General features: G+C 38.1%; 2 protein-coding genes across 2 annotated transcripts; both read left to right on the top strand.

Moving 5' to 3' along the window:
• Window positions 1-3,711: 3,711 nt before the first annotated feature.
• On the top strand, window positions 3,712-5,606 carry LOC130992648 (1-aminocyclopropane-1-carboxylate oxidase 5-like). The gene is made up of 3 exons (XM_057917376.1): window positions 3,712-3,971; window positions 4,047-4,279; window positions 4,780-5,606. The coding sequence occupies exons 1-3, from the start codon at window positions 3,870-3,872 to the stop codon at window positions 5,381-5,383; spliced, it is 939 nt and encodes a 312-aa protein (XP_057773359.1). The 5' UTR covers window positions 3,712-3,869; the 3' UTR covers window positions 5,384-5,606.
• A 7,627-nt stretch (window positions 5,607-13,233) lies between these two features.
• On the top strand, window positions 13,234-16,931 carry LOC130992643 (PLASTID TRANSCRIPTIONALLY ACTIVE protein 6, chloroplastic). The gene is made up of 6 exons (XM_057917366.1): window positions 13,234-13,948; window positions 15,123-15,191; window positions 15,352-15,456; window positions 15,945-16,064; window positions 16,367-16,456; window positions 16,533-16,931. Exons 1-6 carry the CDS (start codon window positions 13,478-13,480, stop codon window positions 16,647-16,649), a joined length of 972 nt encoding a protein of 323 aa, XP_057773349.1. The 5' UTR covers window positions 13,234-13,477; the 3' UTR covers window positions 16,650-16,931.
• The last annotated feature ends 8,493 nt before the right edge of the window (window positions 16,932-25,424 follow it).

Genomic DNA, 25,424 nt, shown 5'->3' with positions numbered 1-25,424 from the left:
GTATTGACTGTGTAAAAAATTTGGCTTGAAACCTATTGCACCCGAATCCTGTACAAACACTTTAATGCTCCACGTTTAACAAATTCAACTCCCCATAGTGATAAATCCTGAATCCACCTCTGCCAACCCCGTTGATGAATTAAGAGCTACATGAGACATAAAATTGTGACAGATAACTTTGTAGAAAATTCAAATATGAGGTGGTCTTGGGTATACCCGCGTGTACCGTATAATCGGGGGTTACACCTTCACTTAAACTTTGACCCGCACCGTTATTTGAACCCATATCATGATCCAACTCATCTAAATAATACTCCTATTTTGGGTATGGGTCAATCCTATTGTACGATACACCCAGGTGTACCCAAGATTTTGTGTTAAAAAATATAACATTCATCGAAGCAATGGCGGACACATGTGAGAGGGAGGGGACCTTCAACCCCAAAAACAAATAAAAAAATAGTAATAAAATAAAATCGTTAAACTATCAAATTTTTATGCAAAAGCCGTTATTATCAAACAGAAGCATAGAAAATATTACTATCTTTCAAAAATCTCAACTTCAAAAAAATCATGTTTTTTTTTTCAGCCATCCCTACAATCGAGGTTTATATAGTCTTGTGTTACCTAATGCCTAATAACTCATGCATTACACCCCACCACACACCTTCTCCCTTTCTTAATTAATTAAAACGAATTGAGTCAACGATAAATAGAGTAATAATTAGAGATGACAATAATAATAAATCATTGTCGCGGACCCGCGTGGATTGTACCTTTACGTACTAAACAATATATTTGGTCTAAATCATGCAAGGTGGCACGAAAGCTATGGTCTGATTTAAATAATTAATATTAGAGGGATACATGCTCATCATGCATTAACTCACCAAAATTTATTTTTCATCCAAATAATTCAATTTATAGTAAAATATTTCTTTTCGCATGAACTCCTTTCTCTTTCAAGAAATGTTACGAAACTTCAATAATATTTTTTTTTGAGGGCAGACTTCAATAATAAGTTAATCACACGTAGAGTCACAAATAAAATCACAATATTTTCGGTTCTATATATTGCAAAGTAGACTCAAGTTTTAAAATGTTTTGTTTCAATGTCTTAGTTTTGATTGAGAATTTTGGAAATTCATTGTTTGGACGTGACGTCAATTTTCTTGCCAAACATCCGTAATTACAACTTGGATCGCTAGAAAGCTCTAACCAGCTCGTCGCACAATTCATTCGTTTAGTAATCGAAACTTCGATTACAAAATTGATAACATGAATTAACCAATTTTAGTTTCGATGTCTAAGCTCCGATCACACGTAAAATTTACAATGGATGAAATATACTACAAATCTAAAGATTAAGTAATTATTGAAATATTTTAAAAGCTGGATCTAATTCGCAAAAGTACAAAGCTTTGGGACTTAAATATCTAAAAAAAAATAGTACTATAAATGATTATGGATTCATTTTGAATAATGTTGTTAATCTAAGAGTCAAGGTTACCTGTGACAGCTATAAATGTGTCCTATATTCTAACAATATGAGTAATCCAGATCAGAAGCCCACGATTCGTACAACAGAGCTGCTTCAAATTACAGATCAGTAAATTAACTAACAAAATTTAACATTAATTATTATAAATTACAAAAGTAATTTATTTTGTTTATCTCGAATTTCACCTTCCTGTTTCCTTAGCCCACAAATTATGCCTACAAATAAGTGTGTATCAATTATTTATCTAAGCTTGAGCATGTGTTACAAAGTCAAATGCAATGGATATTAATTTAAAAGAAAATTAGTTGAGAGTCAACTCTATGAACTGCATGTGTTAGGGAGCACACATTTGAATATTGAGTCAAATGCATTCAGATCTATTATTATTTCGTTTAGAAGGTATTTCCGAGTTTATAAATGTATTACTCCATCCCGATTAATAGCCCACAAATAGTTTATAATAAAATAAAATAAAAAGAAAGCATTTTTTTTGGAGAATATATTTATCCAAAAGATAAGAGAGAAAAATGAAGATATTAATTTTTTAAATGTAAAGAAAAATAATTATGTATAGGTCACAATGACATATAATGTAAATAATGAGTTGTATGTGGATATTTATTATGCGTTGATTTTCAGAAAGTGACATATTAAAATAGGACGTCCAAATAAGAAAATGTGGCATATTTTAATAGGACGGGTGGTATTATCTACTTTTTAATTAAAATTATAAAAGCGTACATTACTCTTCGTAATTTAGACATCTTTCTAATCTTGATTATATTTAAATTTTTAATTTTTTCCCATCACTATCTAACATTTATAAAATTTTATAACCTTTTCCATTTTGCGTGGAAATTTAAACAACTCATTCGAAAAAAAGCATATGTAATATGATATCTTATGAGTTGTAAAAATATCATATATAATAGTATTAAATTTAATTTGATCTTCTAAATAAGTTTTAGATAAAAGGAAAAAAGCACACCCTACATCTTACCCCTATAAAACGTTACTCTCGTAAATCACTCGATCTAAATATTATTAGCAGAATTTTCCTATAATATATTGATTATAAAAAAAATTGTAAAATTCACCAACTAATTCCTATAATATACTGATCGTTAAATTTTTTTGTAAAATTCACCAACTAATTCCTATAATATACTGATCGATAATTTTTTTTTGTAAAATTCACCAACTAATTCATGCCGCTTCTGCATCTAGATAACATTCTATATGGAGTATGCAGTGTAAAATTCATATATGTATGGTGAGCAATATTTTTTTGGAGGAGTACTTATGGTGAGGAATATTAAATTAAATTAAATTAATTAAATAGCTAAGATCCAAAACTTTTGCATGTGGTGACAGACTGGTTTTTTGTTGAAAAACCATGTTCAGCAATTCCAAAAATCTAAATTAAGAAGTTACCAATGGTGAAAATTATAGTATATCGATCATAATTCACATAAAAACAAAGATTTCATTACATCAAAAAAATGATATAATGAAAGAAGATATAGTATTTTTATTCTAATCGAGACAGTTAGAAACATGACAGTTGTAACAGGAAAACAAGCAACACAATATATCACTCATCAGCACCATAATAATGGAATTAATACACGCTAAACCTGCTACGTGGCGGAATCATGCTTCGGCTAATGTTAGAAGTTACAAGTTAGACGCCTATGTGAATTGAATAAGGTTTAATAAAAGATAAATATCACTTTAAATCTCAAATTATTTCGACAATGTTAATTATATCTTGAACTTTTGAAAATATTTTTTTAAATCATGAACTATCGAATTTATATCAATCGTGTCTTTAGTCTATTTTTAAATACATTACATTGTCACATTCAGCAAGTCATATCAATTTTTCGAAGCCGAAGGATGAATGGAGGATACAATTAATTGATACAAAATCACTAGTTCATGATATAAAAAAGTATTTTTGATAATTCAAAATATAATCAATATTGTGTGAAAATACTTTTGGAATTTGAATCCTTAATTTAATTTAATGGTGATGATAATGATTATCTTCTTGGGACAGCAATTAGCAAATGTCGCCTTGACCTTATGTGAGGTTTCTTTGACATTCTGTCACCGTCCATTCCATTCCATTCCCTTCCTTCAACGGCTGCTAATCATTTTAAATATACATACATACATATGTGTGTAAGTATATATTTATACACACTAATTACGTGTATGTGTGTGTGAAGTTGACATCCAAGTTGGAGGTTAAGATATTGCTTCTATATAAATAGGCCCCAAGGCTAACTTGTTTAAGCACACATTGGTTGAGTGGCAATAAGTGAGAGAGAGAGAGAGAGTTATTGATCAATTCAAAACTCCAATGGCGATTCCGGTGATTGATTTCTCGAAGCTCAACGGGGAAGAGAGGGCCAAAACTCTGGCTGAGATTGCTACTTGCTGTGAGGAGTGGGGATTCTTTCAGGTACGTAATTATTACAGTAAAATAATGATTCGATTATTTTCTTGATTTTATATATATTTTTAAAAATTTGGACAGTTGATCAACCATGGAATATCCGAGGGGCTGCTGGAGCGGGTGAAGAAGGTGGCGTCGGAGTGTTACCGGGTGGAGCGAGAACCCGGTTTCAAGAACTCGAAACCGGTTCAACTGCTGAATGAGCTGTTGGAGAAGAAGAGTGATGGGAGAGTTGAGAATGTGGATTGGGAGGAGGTGTTCCTCCTCTCCGATGACAACTCTCATGATTGGCCATCAAGGACCCCAGGATTCAAGTAAGTTCCCGTATCTACTACATGTCACAAATCAATTGGACCCATCTTTTTTTTTTCTTTATGAAAAATGTTTCTTCGATCCGTCCCACTAAAAATGACTTGTATTTCGTTTTATACCGTTCCACTATAAGTGGCTTGTTTTCATAAATAGAAAAATTTAACCTTTAAAAAAGCATAGAGCCTATCACTTTTAACTAATTTACATATTTTCTCTAATTTTCGTGTCGAAAAGTTTTGAGTTATTTATAATGAGACGGAGGGAGTATATAAGAAATTAAAGTCGTGCGAAATGATGGTCGATGTAGTACATGCGAAATAGTGGGTCCAACTGACATATATGTGTGCACGTTGAGCCCATGCATGTTGGGACAAGACAAGTGGAATAAAAGGCTAATAAACTACTAAACCTTGCCTCCTATTACCAATGTAGCAAGACAACTAAACATGTGCATGCATTAGATGAAAAACTAAGCATATGTGGTAATTAACCTCAACAACAGGGAGACAATGAAGGAATACAGAGTTGAGCTGAAGAAGCTAGCAATCAAGGTGATGGAGGTGATGGATGAGAATCTAGGGTTAGAAAGGGGCTACATCAACAAGGCCTTGAATGGTGAAGATGCAGCCTTCTTTGGCACCAAGGTGAGCCACTACCCGGCCTGCCCCCACCCGGACAGGGTGAACGGCCTCCGGGCCCACACGGATGCCGGGGGGGTCATCCTCCTCTTCCAAGATGATCAGGTGGGTGGCCTCCAGATCTTGAAAGATGGGGTGTGGGTGGATGTGCAGCCCATCAAGAATGCCATTGTGATCAACACTGGTGATCAGATTGAGGTGCTGAGCAATGGGAGGTACAAGAGCGTCTGGCACCGGGTCCTGGCCCGCTCTGATGGCAACCGGAGGTCCGTTGCCTCGTTCTACAACCCCTCCTACAAGGCCACCATTGAGCCAGCGCCTGAGCTGCTGGCGGCCGAGGACGAGGACGAGGAGGGTTCATCAGCACCTAAGTATCCTAGGTTTTTGTTTGGGGACTACATGTCGGTTTATGTTGAGCAGAAGTTTCTACCTAAGGAGCCAAGATTTAATGCTGTGAAAGCAGTTTAGGAAGTGATCAATTTGATTTATGGAGTGCTTGTTTTTATTTGAGTTTCTTTTGTAATTCTATTGTAGTTGTAGGGGTGGAGTTAATTAGGTGCGTGCGTAATTTGAGTCCCTAAAGCAAAATGCTTTGTTGGGAGGCTATCCCTATTCTTGTGAAGAAGATTGGTAGGGGTATAACCGTCTTCTTTTTCGTTTCTAATGTTAAGTAAAATATGTCTCCACAAATGTTGCATCTCAAATTAGTATATATATGTATCGACAAGGATCGAGTGAGTACTTGAATTACACATTAAAATGAAATTTGAATTACGATGCATGACACAAAAATAAAATACATATTCAAAGGAGGCCAGGAGAAGTGAAAATAAGTACACTATTACATACTTGAGAACTTAAGAGTAATTATATTTTAATTTTAAAGAAACGATTTGACATATGTACAATCAAGATTTTCTTTCAACTAGAAAGTAAACGATGATTGTCGCTGTAACACTATTTTCCAAACGAGAAAGCAAAAATCTTTGAAGAAAAAATAAGGGGCAAAAGAAAGAAAATAAAAAGGCAATAAATCATGTAATTATTCGGACTTTCTACCGGCTGAATTAGAACTGGGCCGAGCCTACTCAGATCAATCCGGCCCAGATCCGAATTTTTGGAACTAGCTTTTTCTAAAACCCAAGTCCAAGACCATGGAGAGCCCGGCCCGCGTCAGCCCGTTATTTATTTTAATCTGGTAAATAAAATATATAAAAAAGAAAAACACATGTAGATGAAATTCACATAGACTATAAAATCAGCGCAGACCTACTTCACCCATTTCGCAGATCCATTTTAGCTCAGAAATGAAGAAATGAGGCGACGGAGAGACGGGATTTCTTTGAGGGTGGTTGCCCACCTTCGTCCGCCGATGATTCCTTCATTCAATAACCAACAGCCCTTTATCTTAAAAAAAAAAGAAAAAAAAAAGAAGAAGACGAAGACGAAGAAAATGGTTATCTGCTTTTTCCACTCCCTATATATGTATATGTGGTGAGAGCAAGAGAGAGAGAGAGATGTGCATGAGCATTGGAGCTGTTGCTGCTGGCTTCTTTCTGTTTCGTTCTGTTCGAGTCTCGATGTATCCGGGTTTGGGTACTAGGGTTTTAAAGTATGAATTAACGAAGAGGCTGTGACGATTCTTCTATCCTTTTTGTTTCTTTCTGAGCTAATGGATCGGGCACTAGGATCCGACCCGTATCTTGGCTTGGCGACCCGGACGGCGTTGCGATTTTTGTCGTAACGCAACTGGTGATTTGCAGCCATGGCGGTGTTGCTTTTCTCGTTGCCTCTTTTCTCTAACAGATCTGAGCCTCCAACTGCAATTTTGTTCTTCAATTATTTTTCTTTTTTGTTGATTTTTATTTATTCGTATGTTAATATTTTGCGTAGTGTTTTTTTTCCTTTCATATTTTAATAGTATTTGAGTTTCTGATTTGGGGACGTTAATCCTTTTCTGTAAAAATAAGACAAGATTGTTTTGTAAACAAAATAAAATTGATCATCGCAGTCATCCGATACAAATTCAGAAGTAAACTCAAAACTTTTGTGATTGAATTTTTTAAAGATATGTATCAAGAAAAATTACTGCCTTCGTCCCATTGTATCTAAGACTCTTTCTATTTTGGACATTCTAATATAAATGAGATTTTTTTTTTCGGTAAAATTTTTTCTCTTTAACCGTTTTTTCGCTTTTTCATTAATACACAAAATACATATTTTTTATTTTCGTACCAAAAAAAAAAATCACTTACAATAGAATACACATTTCTTAATTCTCGTACCAAAAAAAAATCTCACTTACAATGGGATGAATAGAGGAAATATTATCCAGATTTTCTAATTTGTAAATTCTGTTATTTAAATATCTGATAAACTACAGAATCCCAAGAAAAATAGTTTTAGATATCCAAGCATTTGAACGTAAAAGTTTCAAAACTATACAGTTGCCAAGAAAACATTGGGAACAAGCAAAAAAAAAAAAGGAAAATATTAGGAATTGCAATTTTGCTAGAAAAAACCTAAAATCCGAAAATGCCGGATGGCAAAAGCGTAAATCCGAACTTTAACTATGGGCAACCCGGGCAGTCGGATCCGTGTATAAAAACCGGACACTCTCCCACCCATCTCCAAGATCCATTTTAGCTCAGAAATGAAGAAATGAGGCGGCGGAGAGACGGGATTTCTTCGAGGGTGGTTGCCCCTCTCCGTCCGCCGATGATTCCTTCATTCAATAACCAACAGCCCTTTATCTTGTAAAAGAAATAAACAGATATTTCTGGAACATGGATTCTGTTTATGCCAAACACCCCATACACACATATAGATATATATATATATACAGAGAGAGAGAGAGCGAGATATAGATGAGCATTTGCGACTGTTGCTGTTGACTGTTGTTGCTGTTTGTTTACATCTTGAGATCCTGTTCGGATCTTGATGTATCCGGGTTTGGGATTACGTATGAAGAGGCTATGACGATTCTTCTATCGTGTTTTTGTCTTTCTGAGCTAATGGATCGGGCATTGAGGATCCGACCCGTATCTTGGCTTGGCTGATTCGGATGGCGTTGTATTTTTGTAGCAACGCAACCGGTGATTGGCAGCCATGGCGGTGTTGCTTTTCTCTTTGCCTCTTTTCTCTAAACAGATCTGAGCCTCCACCTGCATTTTTTTTTTCTTTTTTTGTTGTTTTTGAGTTATTTGTATATTAAATTTGATCTAGGGTCTTTTTTTTAGTTTTTTTTTTTTACTTGTCATATTTTTTAAGTGACTATCATATTTTCCTTGAATATTATATTGAATTTAAAACAAAATAAAGATGAACGTGATAGTCATCAGATACAAATTATGAATCTAAAGATATGCATATTCATATTTTCTGCATTGTGAAATTAAAAGTAGAGAGCTACTAGTATACTGTTCACAATAAAAAATATTGGCCATTTCAAATTTAGGCATCTAAATGTAGGAAAAAAATAAAAGAAAATAGCACTTTTGATGGGCATAGATTTTAATAAAATTGGTGGTTATTTTTATAAGGAGAAAGGATTTCACCATTGAAACTTGAGTTTGAATTGAGGTTGGTATTTTTGTAAATAAAGAGTATTTACAAGGATAAAAGATAAGATAAAGATGTAAGTTTATATTAGGGCAAATTGCATGAAAATGCATCACTTTATACCAAATTTCGATTTTTTGACAAACTTTTTACTTATAGCAAGAAATTGAACGACCTTTCAATTTATTGCAATTGGCATCCCCGGTGTTTTTCGGCCAAACTAAATCTGAGTTGGCAATCGGAATGCCAACGTGGCATCAAAAAAGCCAAATCACACCCATCATCCCCTCCCACGTCTCTCCCACGTCACCCTCTCTCTCTCTCCCCACCCTGTTTCTCTTTCACGGGGCAGCAAACCATCACCCTCCTTCATCGACCTCCGCCGCCATCCCTTTTCCCCTACGATTTTCGCCGCCTCGCGCCCCTTCAAACCTCTCTTCTCCTTTATCAACCTCCGCCTCTTTTCCTATGATTTTTGCGCCCCTGCAACTGCAAATCCTCATCATTCTCCTTTACCAACCTCCGCCGCCCCTCCCTCTTCCCCCACGATTTCCACCACCTCGTGCCTCTGTTAACCCTCCCTATTTCCGCCGCCCTCCCAATTCCCTCCCCCACCAGCAGTCCTCAAATTTCAGTGACAACAATTTTCCCATCATCTCTCTCGCTCCCTCCTTTTCTCAAATCGCCAATCGTCGTTCTTCCGAGAACGAAATAGGTAGTGGCGCCCAAATGGAAACCAGAGCCGCCGCCTGAGAAAAGTGGGTGAGCTCTAATTCGCTCGCTCGCCGCTTTTCCGCATGAGAAAACATCAGCCCTCAAACCGTTGGACCCGAGAATTTGGGCGGTGGAAAACGGGGAGTTGGAGATGGTGATGTGGGGAGACCCGAGAATCTGGGCGGATCTGACGGAGGAAAGGGAGGCCGCAACGGAGTGAGAGATGAGAGAGAGAGTGGCGGCTGATTTGAGCCAACACCAACGGCTTGGGAGGGGTGGAAGCCAACTATTAACCAACTATTTTCCTTTTTAAGTCATTCCAAGGTCAAATTCTAATGTGGAAGCCATCAAGAACAAATTAATGAATTGATTTTTTATTAAAAATTTGCAAGCATGACTCATCAGTCATCATCGATATTAAATATAGAATTTATAAATAGTATGTAGGAACTCTGGAATGCGACAGTTATATTTCTGTTTTCATTAAATTGACTAATATTTTAATTACAAAAATTTGGATACAATTGGGTACCATATAATGGGGTTGATCTGCATCCAAACCCTAATCCGCATCCTGATTTGAACCCGTATTCTGACCCAAATCGTGTAAATGAAGCTGTCTATAATTGACATTAATTATATAAATGACACTGTAATGTTTTACAAATGTTAGTGTCATTTTCAATCTTATATTGTAATTTAAAATATTATTATGTCATTTACAATCTTATAGTGTCAATTAGAGGAAATGTCATTTATATTTCTGAATAGTGTCAATTATACACAGTGTCATTTACAATGTTATAGTGTCGTTTATACGTAGTGTCATTAGTATAACAGAATAGTGTCAATTACATGTAATATCATTTGTATAATCGAATATTGTCATTTACACGATTTGAATCGTGATGTGAGTTCGGATCAGAATACGGCTCAGGGTCCAAATACGGGTTTGGGTCTGGGTCTGAGTGGGGGTCAACCCGATTATACAGTACACCCAATTGTACTCAAGACCATCTCTATTTTGATTTACGAGTGTGTTATCTTTACATCATAAAATTTTCATGGAAAGATTAAAGAGAATAATAAAACAAAAAATTCTTTTTAGATAGTAACTATTTTCTTTTCTCTCATCTTTTACAAAAAAAAATCATTATTTTTCATTCCTTCTTTTTACTCCAAGATAAAATTATTTCTCTATTTTGATGTGATAATATTATCTCTCATTAAAGTTATAAAAAAAAAGAATTTAAATTGGTGAAATTTTCTTTTATAGATAACGAGAGAAAACAAAGAAGTGATTTAAAGAAAGAATTTTTTTATCAACTACTATTATTTTCTCATGATAAATTTATCAATAAAAATAACCCACCTCGCATATATTGTTCAATACTCATTTTTATAGTTAATGAATTTGTTTCTCTCTGGTAGGTGTGCATGGATACATATGCAATATGAAATATAACAAAAACTTGTATATATTTGGATGTACGTTTACTAATCTTCAATTTCAATTTATCATTCTATAATTATATTGCTTTCGTCCCATAAGAATGTGCATTTTTTAAAATCATTTTTGTATGTTTCATAATAGTGTATGTTTTGCTTTTTTAGACACTACTCCATCACATACCCCCCTTATTTTTCCCCCTATTTTATCAACTTATTCACAACTTTACCATATATGTTCCACCACAAATTCCTATTTTTTTTTTTTTATCTCACTACATAACATTATAATAAAAGTAGGTCTCTTTTTCTACTCATAACACACTTACCTAATATTTGCTTTTAAAAATCGTGCTAACAACAATATACATATTCTTATGGAATAGAGGGAGTAATTTGTTGTAAAAAATTACTGTTAATAAGATATTACCCTTTCAAATTAATCATACCAACTCCCACTGACGGATCCAAGGGCCCCGGGGGGGGGGGGGGGGGGGGTTGAAGCACTTCCTAAATTTTGATTTTTTTTATAATAAATATATACAATATAATATATATATATATATATATATATATATATTACGAGATATGAGTAATATATTATTTTAATAATCATAGTATTCAAACTAATTGCTTAATATTTTAAGGTTGCTATATATATATTTTTTTAAAACGTAAAGTTGCTATATTAATTTGTTAAATTTGTGGTATTTTTATTCTCTTTCCATTTCTTAGTTAATTTTCATTTTTAAGTTCCAGTCAATTCTCTAGTTAAAGTGAGATTATGAACTATTAATAATGAAAATTAGTTTAATTTTATAAAAAAGGTTTTTTTTAAAGCGCATAGATGTAGTTTGTTTGTGTTTTCAGAGTATTTTTTATTGAATCATTGAAATGAGAACAAATATTTAGTACAATAAGTGATTGAATTCTAGTTCTAAGCGCATTAATATTTTACTTGGACATAAAAATGAATCGTACTGACTGTGTAAAAATTTTGGCTTGAAACCTATTGCACCCGAATCCTGTACAAACACTTTAATGCTCCACATTTAACAAATTCAACTCCCCCTAGTTATAAATCCTGAATCCACCTCTGCCAACTCCTTTGATGGATTAAGAGCTACATGAGACATAAAATTGTGACAGATAACTTTGTAGAAAATTCACATATGAGGTGGTATTGGGTATACCCGGATGTACCGTATAATCGGGGGTTACACCTTCACTTAAACTTTGACCCGCACTCTTATTTGAACCCATATCATGATCCAACTCATATAAATAATACTATTTTGGGTACGGGTCAATCCGATTATACGGTACACCCAGGTGTACCCAGGATTTTGTGTTAAAAAATATAACATTCATCGAAGCAATGGCAGACACATGTGAGAGGGAGGGGACCTTCAACCCCAAAAATAATAAAAATATTAGTAATAAAATAAAATCGTTAAACTATCAAATTTTTCGACGTGACATTGATGCGGCTCGTCGTCACACGCTATACTTGTTTTATATCGTTGCCTTCCGGTGAATTAAATGCATTGTTTCATTATTGAGATTAAATTCGTAGAATTTTACATTAAAATCCTAAATTTTCGTTCCCTTCCTTATTCCTCAGTTAAACGCAATTTGGTTTGAATTTGCAACCATCCCCACTTTCTTCCTTTATCCTTTTTCCTCTTTTCCTCTCTCCTCACGTTCTACACCATTTTTCACATTTTTCCTTCTATTTGCTCAACGACTCCGAGGAAGAACAGCTGAAACTAACCCTAGATTTTGATTAACCCACCTAAATTTGTCCTTTTGTTACACTGCCAGCAATCCACCCATTTCCCACTGCAGTGGTGGCGGAGCGCTGCCCACCTAAGGCTGAGAAGTCGAAATCAATCAACGGAGATGCCACCATCGCCAGCAATCAACGACGTTGAGATTGGGGAATGAGATTTATTGATTGAGATTCAATAAATTAGGGCTGAGAAGTTGAAATTAATTAGAGTTATAATGAAGAAGATGAATTAGATCGACGCCAGTGTAAATTTAGAGTTTTTTTATGATTATTTAGGACTTTTATGATTATTTAAGATTATATATTTAATTTCAAATTCATATACATTTCACGTCAGTGTTACGTGTAAAATCAAATTCACATCACTGTCATGTCAATTTTACGATCACCAAAAAAAAAAATCTGGGAAAAATTGAACAAATGTCAAAACTTGTGATAAAAAAATACAGTAATTTTTTTAAAGCTCGTGGGCAAAATAATTTCGGGCAAAATTGCATTTAATCAAATAAAAATCTAAAATACTCTCTCCGTCCATAAAAAAATGTTTTAATTTACTATTTTGGTACGCTACAAAAAGATATCTTAATATATTTTTAATAATAATATGTGGGTCTCTTTCTCTATTCATTAACATGTGGTATTTTTTAAACTCATTAACTTGAATAATTTTTTTAATTTATAAATTTCATTTTTTACTCACTAAATTAAGTATTTTTTTAAAAAAATATTTTTCCGTGAATGGAGGAAGTACTATATTTATTCGAATTGAGACTCACTAAGTGAATAACCTTTCCTTAGGATATTTCGTGGATGATTAACATACTTAAACCAAATAAAATAAAATATTTATTCAGTTCCCCGGTGTACCATATTTATTCGAATTGAGGCGAGTTCAATTTTTGTTGAGTTCCCCGGTGTACCATATCATAACCCATATATTAAATTCATTTAAACCAAATAAAATAAAATATCTAATCCACTTCTTCACTTTCCCTCTTTTCCCACTCCCAACCTCCGCAAACCTCAGCTTCCACCGCGACGCCGCCATGAACGCGGCCTCTCTCTTCCTCACACCCCTCTTTCCTGTGAACTCCCGCACCGCCCGGCCGCTTTCTATCCCAAAGCTCAACATTATCCGCTCACTGCCAATGGCCCGGTCCCTATCTTCCAGACCGGACTTCCGCGTCCGCGCTGACGACGGAGACGCTGACGGCGGAGGTCCGGACGAATACGACATGGACGACGACGAGGTCGAGGAGGTCGACAATAAGAAGGACTTCGACGTCGATTATGACACGGCCGCCGCCCTCGCCGTCGCCTCCGCCGGTGGCGGCGCAGAGGAGGAAATTGAGATGGTGCACAGCAAGAGCTTCGTGTCAATTCAGGGATGGGACTCGGAGAAAATCGTGGATTATCGGATAAACGAAGATGAGTTCCATAAGATTTGTTTGCTGGATTGCGATTTTTTCATTCGGAAACCGCCTGATCCGGATAATGACGTCTACGACTTCCGCGAGGTAGGGTTCGACATTCGTTATAGTTGATTAACTAATTAATAGTTAATACACTGTATTAATTATGTATGTTTAATCACGTAATCAAGTCTTACCTCGGATATGTTTGTGTAGTTTCACTAGGTGCCTCATTAGAATTAATTATCTATATTTTTGCACACAATCATTTGCTCGTACCTCGAATGCTGCTGTGTAGCTCAGTATCCTTTATAGAAGCTGAAAATTACACTTTAATACTCAAACTATTGTGTCTTTGTAATTACGTTCCGATTTGAATGAAATAATAATAATAATTAAATACTCGACTATCAAGCATTTGACAGTTATGTCATGTGGTTTGATTTCGATTTTCGACGACTGAAATCCTACTTGGTATGCCTAAAGATGAGCTGGATTCTAAGAAAAGAGATATTACAAATTAATTGGCATTAAACGGACATCGTTTTGGCATCTAGATCGCTTCAAAGGGATTGATCCCAACTCAGTTTTATGCTGGAGAGATTGATCCCAACTCAATTGTAGCATAAAACGTCGTTTTGATGCCAACTCATCTTTAATTTCGTGTGTTCAAATCTAGCTCAGCTTCTGGCGTTCCGGGTAGGATTTTCGTCGCCAAAATTTGAACCCTGGGACGTAATTGTTATTTTATTTAGATGGGGACTTAATTGTGAAGAAGTCAGTTTAGGTATTGAAGTGTGCGTAATGTTCCTTTCTAGAAACTTATATCTCGCTATATTGTTTGTTTTTGTTCCTTGTAATGGATCTTGATAAAATCTGTGCTTATTTTCATGTAATTATCACATTCATTTCATTATTCTTCATGTTCCTTGTTTTTTACCTGATTATATGCTCGATACTGGTTTCAAGTATAATTATGTGGATTTGTCATTATAGGACTGAGAATTTATCGATGTCCATACAACTTATTCTAAGGTTGTCAACTGCTGAAGATAATTTTAGTTAAGTTGTGAGCAAATGTTCTTGCTTCTGAAATTCATAGCTGCCAAGAATGATGTAACTGTTTTTTTTTCTTTTCTTTTTCATGGCTATCAATTTTCTCTTATAGGTGGATTCTAGTATTAATTTATGAAGATGAATTATTTGATGGTGTATTGGTGTGTTTCTTTCCTTTAAGATTGCTATGCACTAATGAATTCAGTTATATTTTTCCGTTTAGATGTATGTCACACCTCCAGACACTGATGTGTATGCGATTCCAAAGGTTCTTGCACCAATGCCCGAGAAGGTAATCTTTTATGTTGGGTGATGATTTGTATTTGCTTCTCTCAATTAAAAGTTATTAACGTGAATGAATTTATAGCTTTTGATGTGTTAATGGCTGATTGTCATCGAATATATGAACATGCATCATTATTGGACTTCTGTAACTCTGTTGGAATTTGCAGTATATCCGATGTGCTCAAAGTGATTATGGGTGCTACAATGTGACAGAGCCCCCGATTGATGCACCTAGAGATCCCATGTATAAATCAGAGAGGGAAGTCCTAAAGGTTAGGAAAATTTTATCATATGTGGTTTATTATTGGTTTTAAGCAATGAATGGAATCTTGCCTATCCTTGCCGTGCATAAAAAATTGTTTGTGAGAGGTTGAATCTGTTATCATATTTGGGAAGGAAATCTGTATGCACTTTGCTAAATACTGAAATTAGGATTACTTGTGGAGTTCGAATGATTTATGGCGTAGGATTATACTGTTAGGCATTAGTATCTACAATCTCATGTTAGGGCTAAGTGATGCTGCCTTTTTCTATCAAATTAGTAATCTGAGCTTCCAAAATTATCAATTTTTTGTTAGAAGAGTACTATGAAATCATATGCAGTTTATAATATACATCTGAGTGTGGTTTTTGGGATGGCTTTCCAAAACTGATCAACATGCGAGGATTGAATGGTTTTTTTTCTTGAGAAGATTAAAAATAAAATAAAATGAACTAGACATGTTCTGTTTCAACATTGTGATATTTACTGTTGTCGCAGGTTTTCTTGACGAAACACTATAGGAATCGTCGCTACGGCGATCCAGAATTTATGCTGGATTTTGAAGAAATTTATGTAATTGACTCAAAAACAAGATCAATCTCGAGGGCTACAGTTATGGTAGGCACATTTATTTTCCTTTTTGCTCTCTCAAATACAACAATTATGAGAAGTACATACCACATGAAATCCTTGGACTTGGAGTAGCACTCTCTTTTAAGCTGTAATTGTTATTTTCAATGTGAGATTTGTTATTATATTTTCTTGATGCATTTTCTGCTTTATCATCTCAAGACTTCTGTAGAATATCAATAGCAATATGTTGGATGATATGATAAATGTGTATATATAAAGTATATTGGTGAAGTAAGACACGAGTTTATTCTACATGCTCGTTACATGTTATCGTCTTCTTTCTGCAGGTGACGGTACCTGGTGGCAAAAGCCGGGATAGAAAGAAAGATTTACTCGTTGTTCGCGACAAAGGGAACACCTTCAAAATAATTTCTTCAGTGAGTATCCCAGAAAGGAACTTGTTTGTTCTTGATGGCATATGCTCCCTCTTAACCGATGTTTATGAAACTGCAGGAAGAAAGAGACGACCCGACCACGGTTATAGAGAAGGAGGACTGGAACAAAACGAGGGACGAAATGGAAAAGCATCTCAGAAAGCTTCGCGACTTCAGTGTCTCAAATTGGTTCTAGTTACACAGCTGCACCTGGAAGAGATGATGAATACCCAGCAGATTCTCGTGGCATCTCCGCCCCGTCTCTGCCGCCTGCTGAGCGGTGGAGTGGCAGCGTTTTGGTCTGGTTGGCTCAGGAAGAGCAGAAATGTAACTGTGCTGGAGAGTGTGGGGAGATGCTAGAAAAGTGACATCAAAGGTCACTTTGTAATTTTGTTGTGTAGAATTGTTGTATTGTTTCCAAATTAGGGATGATAACATTGAAGTGTAAAGTAAAGCTCCCATTTCACAAAATTTAGATGTGCCTATTTGCATTTTTGTCTATATTTTTCAAAAGGGAAAAGATGCAAATATACAGGCCCGTGAGGTACAAATCGAAGTTCAAAAATACCCCGTCATTTATTTTAGACCAATTATAATTATAATTATAATTACTAATGGTATTGAACCAAATAGTACCTATTATTGTACATACATGCAATATATTATGGGATTGTGACCAACCAAGTCAAGTTATTACATTGGCTGAGTCAATATGATTGATTGGGACTGGGAGGAGAATAGGTCTTCGCAACCAAAACTATATAAGAATGGGTCAAAATGGAATAAGTTGGTGAAGAAGCGTCAACTTTTGACTTTTCCCAAGTCTTATTTTATACTAGTAGTCTAGTACTATTAAATTCGGGTTCTAGCACATGTATACATTTTATATTTTTTGATTTATTTGTATATATTAGTGATTTGAAATTTAATGAAAAAACAACTACTAATCTACTATAGTTATTATTGATTTACATTAGGAAAAATAGGAATAATATAAAAAAAATAGGGGTTATTGCCGAAAAATACATATAGTTTATCAATTCTCTGGTTTATAACATGACCTTATAATTTGATCAAAAAATACACCAATTTTCAATTTAATCGCAATTATAACATGACTTTGTAGATTGACCAGAAAATACATCAATTTTCAATTTAATTCTAATTATAACATGACCTTATAATTAATTTAGTATAATAATATCAAAGTTTAACATTAAATATTTTTTATTTTCTTTTCATCTCACAACATACTACACACACACACATATATATATATATATATATATAATATCAAAGTTTAACATTAAATATTTTTTATTTTCTTTTCATCTCACAACATACTACACACACACACATATATATATATATATATTCATATATATATATCAAAGTTGGATATATATTATGAATATACATCTATATGTAAATAATATACTATTATTTACTTTTTAACATAGTTCCTATTATATACGTATATATATATGTATTTTTAAACCATCAATATAATATCTTGATATATATATATATACATATATATATATATATATATTTATGAAATAATTATTATAAAATAATTAATCATCTAACTTATTTTTTATAAAAATAAATAAGTCAATTAACAATATTTTATAACAATTTAATATGAAATTACAATAAATATTAAACATCTATGATGAACAATAATCTAATTAGGGCCATGCTATAATTGAGCTGCTGAAATGAAAATTTTATTGAAAAGAAAGAAAGAAAAGTTGTTACAAAACCGGTGTAACGAAAAGCAGTACAGCAAGGGACCAATGTAAGGCGCAACACGACCTAACGAAAAACCAAAAAACAAAACCACAGTTCAGGGGGACGGGAAATTCGCCGCCACAGATTACGGCCAAACCAAAACCCATCGGCGACTCGTCCCCCTAAGCCGGAAGAAACACAGCTCAAGCACAAAAGAGCCAACAACAAAACCCGAGGGGGCTGCACTGGCCATCCAGAGAAATCTGCATTGGCCGGACCAAGCCGAGCGTGCAGCACAGGATGCCCACCGAACGCATCATGAATCTTCCCTGCTCTGGTCACCTCCGGAACCACTTGAGACGCCGCATCAGCGCAAACGGGAAAAAGCGCAGATCTCAATTGACAACCCGAATGTAAGGAAGTTGCCGCCTGTCATCCTTCACCAACTGTAGGATATCCGGGATCGTAAAATTCCAATAGCCTTCCTCCGCTACAGAAGAAGCCAAACAGTCCGCAACCCGGTTCCCTTCCCTGTAGATGTGAGTGATAATAAAATGAAAACCAGCAAGGGAAGAGAGAACCTTACGCCACCGGCTGAAGAACCTCCAAGGAACCGTGTCTGACCGAGAACTGAAAAGATCCACCAAATAAGCGCAGTCAGTCTCGATCCAAACGTGTCTCCAACCATGATTGACAGATTGCTCCAAAGCAATGATGAGGGCAAGCAGCTCTGCCTCAAAAGCCCAACCACGTCCAGCAGAGAAATGAAAACAACCCAGAACGCTAGAAGAATCTCTGATAACTCCACCAGCGTGAATCAGAGGAGGGGATCCATGAACCGAGCCATCAATATTGATTTTGCGCCAAGGAGTCGGAGGCGGAATCCAGAAAACATAAACAAAAGAGGTCGGGCGACGAGGTCTGCTTGGCACCCCAAGACCATGAAGAATCAGTAAGTCCTCAACAGAGTTAGCCATCTCACCAGTACATAATTGGGAAGTTTCCAAAATAAAAGATTTGATCTGGATCGAAAGTGCCCTCTCAGAGACCGAAGCCGCATCAAATACAACTCTGTTACGAATATTCCAGATGCTCCAAATCGTGGACATAACACCCATTCGCCAAAGATTTACAACCTGCTTGCTAGTCTGCACCTTCATTGCCCAGAGAAGCAGACTCCCAATGTCGTGAATCAACGGACTATCCACCCTGAACCAGCCGAAAAGGGAGCGCCAAATTTGTCGAGCAAAAGTACAGTCCCAAAAAAGATGATCAATATCCTCATTCGCATTCCGGCAGAGAGGGCACCAGCCCGGACCAACCAGCCCCGAACGACGAAGAGAGCTAGCAGTCGGAAGACGCCCCAGAATCACCCGCCAAGTGACAATGGAACGCCGCATTGGGATAAACGGAGCCCAAATCCACTTACCCCAATCAACGGTCGGAAAGCAGGGACGAATATGATCCGAAGCAAGCGACGCGGAGACCTCACCAAAATGAGAATGGGTCCAAGCTCTTCGATCCTCTCCCTCGCTAATAGGAACCGAGACAATATCAAAGGCAATATCCGGAAAGATCTGCAAAAAATTCAAAGTAAAGTGCCAGGTATAATCAAAGTAGTAATCCGAGATCGGCTGCAAAAGAGCATGATGAAAAGTATCTGGAATGCCGATTCTATCAACCAGACGATACCCTAACCAGTTATCAGTCCAAAAAAGAATAGTAGAACCAGAACCAATAGAACAATGAGTGTCGCTGACGAGAGTCTGGATAGCAGCTCGGGTGCCCAACCAAATCGTAGAAGAGAACCAAGGGGAGCGAGGTCTTAGGCACGCATCCAGATAGCGTTGGCGAAACAACTGAAAACCCATCGAGTCCGCAGTAATCAGCAACCAGCCTAACCTCAACATGAAACTCTGGCTGATGTGTGTAAAGGATTTCACATTAAGCCCACCCTGAGTCTTGGGGGCGCAAACTCGATTCCAAGCCACAGATGACTTAGGCCTAGAAGTAGTGCAGCCAGTCCAAATAAACGACCGACAAGCTCTATCCAAATCATGAAGAAGCTTAGTTGGCCAACGATATATCAGCATACTGTGAACAGCCGCGCTCTGAATGACTGAAGTGACGAGGCAAAGACGGCCCGCCATAGATAACTGCATGCCCTGCCATCTAGGAAAATGGGCGATGATGCGATCACGAGTGCTGATAAGACGGGCAGCAGAAGCACGACCAGCAAAAATGGGGACTCCCAAATAGATAAAAGGAAGGGAACCAGTTGAGAAACCCAGATCCCGCTGTAGTCGACGTCTCAGCTGAACAGAAACACCTTTGCCAAAGAAAACCTTGGATTTGGCCTTATTGCAAAACTGTCCAGAAACCAAAGCATATATATGAAGAATCGATTCAATCATCCTGCAGCTGCGCCAAGTAGCTTTACAAAAAAGTAGGACATCATCAGCATACAGTAGATGAGAGGGAAAAAGCAAAGAGCGGGACATCCTCATACGGGCAATGAATCCCCTATCAGCAGCGTCCGAGAGCATACTACTGAGGACCTCCTCCGCCAAAGCAAACAGAACCGGAGACAAAGGGTCTCCCTGACGAACCCCTCGAGAGCAACCAAAGTAACCATGTTGCTCTCCATTAAAGAGAACCGAAATTCTGGCAGATTGAAAAATAACTCTAATCCAGTGTCTGAAAGTTTGAAGGAAACCAAAGCAATCCAGCACAACCTCCACAAAATCCCAATTCAGGGTATCGAAAGCTTTCCGAATATCTACCTTAAGAGCCATGTTCCTCCCTTGAATTGAGCGCTCCATGCAATTCACTCCTTCAGAGGCCAGCAGAATACATTCCTGTATAGAACGCCCAGAGATAAACCCAAACTGATTGGCCGAGACAATAACAGCAGCTACCTCGTTCAACCTAGAGGCAAGAATCTTGGTGATGACCTTGAAAAGGAAATTTCCCAACACAATAGGTCGGAAGTCAGAGACAAGAACCGCATCAGTCTTCTTTGGGAGAAGGCAAAGCAAGTTGGAATTAAGGCCCTGGGGAAGATAGCTATGAGTGAAGAACCGACGAACGGCAGCAATAAGGTCCTCCCCAACCACCTCCCACGAATGCTTAAAGAAAGCGCCGTTAAACCCGTCTGGTCCAGGGGCACTATTCATGTCCATGGAGAAAACAGTCAGCCGAATATCCTCAGCAGAGGGAGTAGCAACGAGCATGTCAGACTGGGCAGGTGAGACTGAAGCTGGAATGTAACCGGAAATCCAAGATCTATCCACCGGCGGAGAAATCGGCTCCGAAAAGAGATCCTCATAAAAATGAATCACATGGGCCGCCATGACACCCGGGTCCTCCGAGATAACCCCATCAATATTAAGCTTCTTAATATTTTGATTGGAACGACGCCACTTAACCATAGAATGGAAGAAGCGAGTGTTCCTATCTCCATCAGAAAGCCAAGAGACCCTACTTTGCTGCCGCAGATGCTCAGACTTACGCAGAAGGACCGATCCTATGCGAGCTTGCAAGTTAACCTCTTGATCAAAGAGCTCATCTGTATACCCTCGTTCGTCAATATTCTCCTGAAGTGAACTCAGATCCTGCTGAAGATCGGCGAGGGTAACATTGTAATTCCCAAAAGTGTCCTTATTCCATGTCTTGAGAGTCGGGCGAAGACGTTTCAGCTTTTTCATAACCCGAACCATCGGGCAGAGACAATCCAGCGGTTGGGACCAAGAAGCACGGACCTGATCCAGAAATCCCTCGTGTAAGCACCACATATTAAGAAAACGAAATCGACGACCCTTGGGAGGAGTAGCCGTGTCCTGGCATTTCAACAGAATGGGGGAGTGATCGGATCCAAGTCTAGGAAGAACCATCGAATTGATAGAGTACCACATATCTTCGAAAGCTTGAGAGAAAAGAGCACGGTCCAGGACCGATTCAATCGGGGAAGGAAATCTCCGACGGTCAGTCCATGTGAAAAACGGACCCGAAGAGTCCGGCTGGATCAAGTTATGTTCATCAATGAAGGCCCTGAACTCAGTACAAGGGGTGGAAGCAGGGACACGTCTTCCCCTCCGCTCATGGGCCCCTAAGATAGCATTAAAATCCCCAATTATAAGGAAATGACCCACAATAAAAGGAATCATATCTAACCAAAGCTGACGACGCTCAACATAGTTACAAGAAGCATGAGTGAAAGCCAGAGTGCAATCAATCCCCAAAATAGTACACTGAATGACCACCACCTGAGCAGAGGAAAAAACAACCGTCGGAACTAAAGCGGGGTCAGCAAACACCCAAATATTGGAGCGCCGTCTGTCCCGTGAATTTTGATGCACCGGAGCGAGATGTAAAGAACGCCAAAAAGAACTTGGGATCCCAGAGAACCGTGTCTTAGGCTCGAAAATACCAAGAAAACACGGTTGATAAAGGCTGCAGTAGTGTGAAAGAAGAGCCATAGAGGAAGAGATGCCTCTAATATTCCATGCTAAGATATTCATTAAGAACCGAAAGAGAAGCCATCCTCCTGAAGAGGAACACTAATATCATCCACATCTTCATCTCCCCACCGTTTAGTAGAAGCCCGAATCGAGATATTTGACATACACTGGAGAGCGCCAGCAGTGGAGGAATCAATGGTGAAATTCTGGATAGAAGCACCAGCAGATTGAGCTGCTGAAACTTTGTCAAGGAAAACATTTGGCTCAGGGGATCGGCCTCTTCGGGCGACCATCACAGACTTCATTCCTCCACCAGGTTTCCTGGGAGGGTCTAAAGAGATACCGCTTGGTGAGGAGGAGCGCCCACCCCGTCCACCCCGGCCTTGAGGGAGAGGCGGTCTAGCAGCCGAAGCCTTCTTCGGATGAGGAGAATGTGGTCCGAGGCTACGGTTTGAATTCGACGAGAGGGTACCAGATTGATGTGTGATCGCCATCTTACAATGATCAGGCCGAGAAGAAGGGACATTGTTCTTGTCAGCCATGTAACCTGTGGTCTGTTCTTGAGAATGCACCTGGTCAGTATTCAGATCCTCCGGGTTTAATCTGCTCTGACTATCCTCATAACTCTGCTCTGTCCCCATGCACCGCTCGGTCCTCCAGGATTGCTCTGTGGAACTGTCGAGCTCCGGCATCTGGCACTGTTCCGTCGTCCAATTCTGCTCAGTCAACCGATTTCTCTGTTCAAACTGATGTTCAGACGCCATGATTAGCTCATCCTGCTCAGATTCCCGACTTTGCTCCGGAGTCCGGCTTTGCTCAGGCAGGCTGGATTGCTCAGGCACTCTATCATCGCTGGACTCATTAGTCTTCTGGTCGCTCCTTCGATCCGAAATATCTCTTAATTCCGAGATTAAGCAGCACTGCCCATCTCCCAATTGTTTACTAAACTCCGCCCTTTGAGTAGAATCCTTGATAATGCTCATATCATTCGGCCCCTTTCCCTGATCAATCTCAATGCCATCTTCAAGCATCTCAAACTTGTTGGATGTGGCAATACCTGAAGTAACAGTCCTCGAATTGTGATCGGCCTCAACAGCAATAGTCACCGATTTCTGAGGGACCGCCGCATTCCTCACCTTTGCGTCTTTATCCTCCGTAGGTCGAGGCCGCCAGATCGAGCGACTTCTCGCTCGCAGACGTCCCGACCTGTTCCTGCGTCCCCTACCACGTCGGCCGGTAGCCTCATTCGAAGTATTAGTCGGAGAAGACGGCTCTGTCGCATTGTCATCAGCCTCCGAGGAGAGCTTGCGACAGTAATCTGTAGAATGTCCAATAGAAGAACAAAGACAACAGAAAAGAGGCATATCCTCATATCTAAATTCAATTTCGAACGTGTCATCGTCACATTTCACATCAATAAACGAAGGATTATCAATAGCAACATTTAAATCAACAAGTACTCTAGCAAATTGCCCTACGGACCCTCTAGCAGATAGCCCATCAATAAGAAGAGGAGTACCGACATGTCGAGCAATACCAGTTAAAACCTCAGGGTGCCAGATCTCATGGGGTAAATTGAAAATACGAACCCATACCTGAGCCATGGAGGATTCCAGCTTGTACGGGTTGAAATTCGGAGTCCAGGCTTGTAGAACAAGCATTCCGGCACGCAGACGCCAAGCATTCCTAGCAAAAGCAGTAGCAAAGTCTTCTTGTGACGAGAATTTTAACGTGAAAAAACCCTTACCGAGAGGTATCACTTCCCAGTAAGATGAGGGATTCCAAATTGCCGAGAGTTCCAAGTGAAGGTCAGCGGCGAATCTCGGTGATTGACCTTTTTTTAGTAGAATCCGGCCGTGGATAGCATGTTGAAAGGACTTGATTTGACGCATTCGGAAAGCCGAGGATATAATGAGACAAGGCCGATCTTCAACCATAGTCGGCTTCAAAACCGCGAAGTCATGCGCCGGAACATCGGGAGGTCGCCCAGAAGCAACCCTAAGGGATTCGGCAAACGTCTTCCCTTTAGGTCGGGGCTCTTGTGTATGTTGCTGCTCATCCGACCGAGCTCCATGAGGAGCAAAGTCCTGAACCGCTGTGGAGGCAACGATCAAAGAGTCCGTGTGGGGAAGACCCTGAGAAAATTTATCAGATTCCACAGCCGCCGTCGTCGCCTTCACGGAAACCCTAGTATTGATATCCGCCGTCGAAGTTGAAAAACCTTGAGATTGCGCAGCAACGTTATTCGCAGAGAAACTTCCGTCGAAAACCGTCTCCGGGTGGTCGGCAGAAACTCAATCGAGCGCAACTAAATCCGAGAAGCCCAGCGCTCGGATCTCCGGTTGAGAAGCCTCCGGTTGACCACCGCGCTGAACTGAGAAGCCCAGCGCTTGGATCTCCACCACCCAGCGCTCGGATCTCCACCACCGCTGCTCCACCACCGCGCTGAAATGAGAGATAACAATAATTTTAGCACTTTAAACGATAATAACTTATTCGTTTTAAATTCAAATTTTTATGATTTTTACATCAAATTAAATATATTTTTGCAATCTTTGAATTAACATATATACTGAATATTTTTTCATGAATTGAAGTTAACGATTTATTGAAAGGAATAAAAATAGAAAATAGGAAAAAAGAAGATAGACAGAGACTTTGGTGAAAAAAATTAAGAGGAGAGAAAAAAATTGTCGATAAAAAAATTATTCTTTTATACTTCATTACTTCCTATAAATTTATCTCAAGGGTGAGTTGATATTTTTTTTTCTTAAATA

This window comes from Salvia miltiorrhiza, chromosome 7, assembly GCF_028751815.1.
Source record: "Salvia miltiorrhiza cultivar Shanhuang (shh) chromosome 7, IMPLAD_Smil_shh, whole genome shotgun sequence".
Classification (NCBI taxonomy): Eukaryota; Viridiplantae; Streptophyta; class Magnoliopsida; order Lamiales; family Lamiaceae; genus Salvia; species Salvia miltiorrhiza.
This window is presented reverse-complemented; position numbering and strand designations above follow the sequence as displayed.

Bases quoted from the DNA above. Each gene is read 5' to 3' on its own strand.
- LOC130992643 (XM_057917366.1), top strand. From the start codon at position 13,478: ATGAACGCGGCCTCTCTCTTCCTCACACCCCTCTTTCCTGTGAACTCC. The intron at 13,949-15,122 runs GTAGGGTTCGAC...TTTTCCGTTTAG, and splicing joins ACGTCTACGACTTCCGCGAG to ATGTATGTCACACCTCCAGA. The intron at 16,457-16,532 runs GTGAGTATCCCA...ATGAAACTGCAG, and splicing joins CCTTCAAAATAATTTCTTCA to GAAGAAAGAGACGACCCGAC.
- LOC130992648 (XM_057917376.1), top strand. From the start codon at position 3,870: ATGGCGATTCCGGTGATTGATTTCTCGAAGCTCAACGGGGAAGAGAGG. The intron at 3,972-4,046 runs GTACGTAATTAT...AAATTTGGACAG, and splicing joins AGGAGTGGGGATTCTTTCAG to TTGATCAACCATGGAATATC. The intron at 4,280-4,779 runs GTAAGTTCCCGT...CCTCAACAACAG, and splicing joins TCAAGGACCCCAGGATTCAA to GGAGACAATGAAGGAATACA.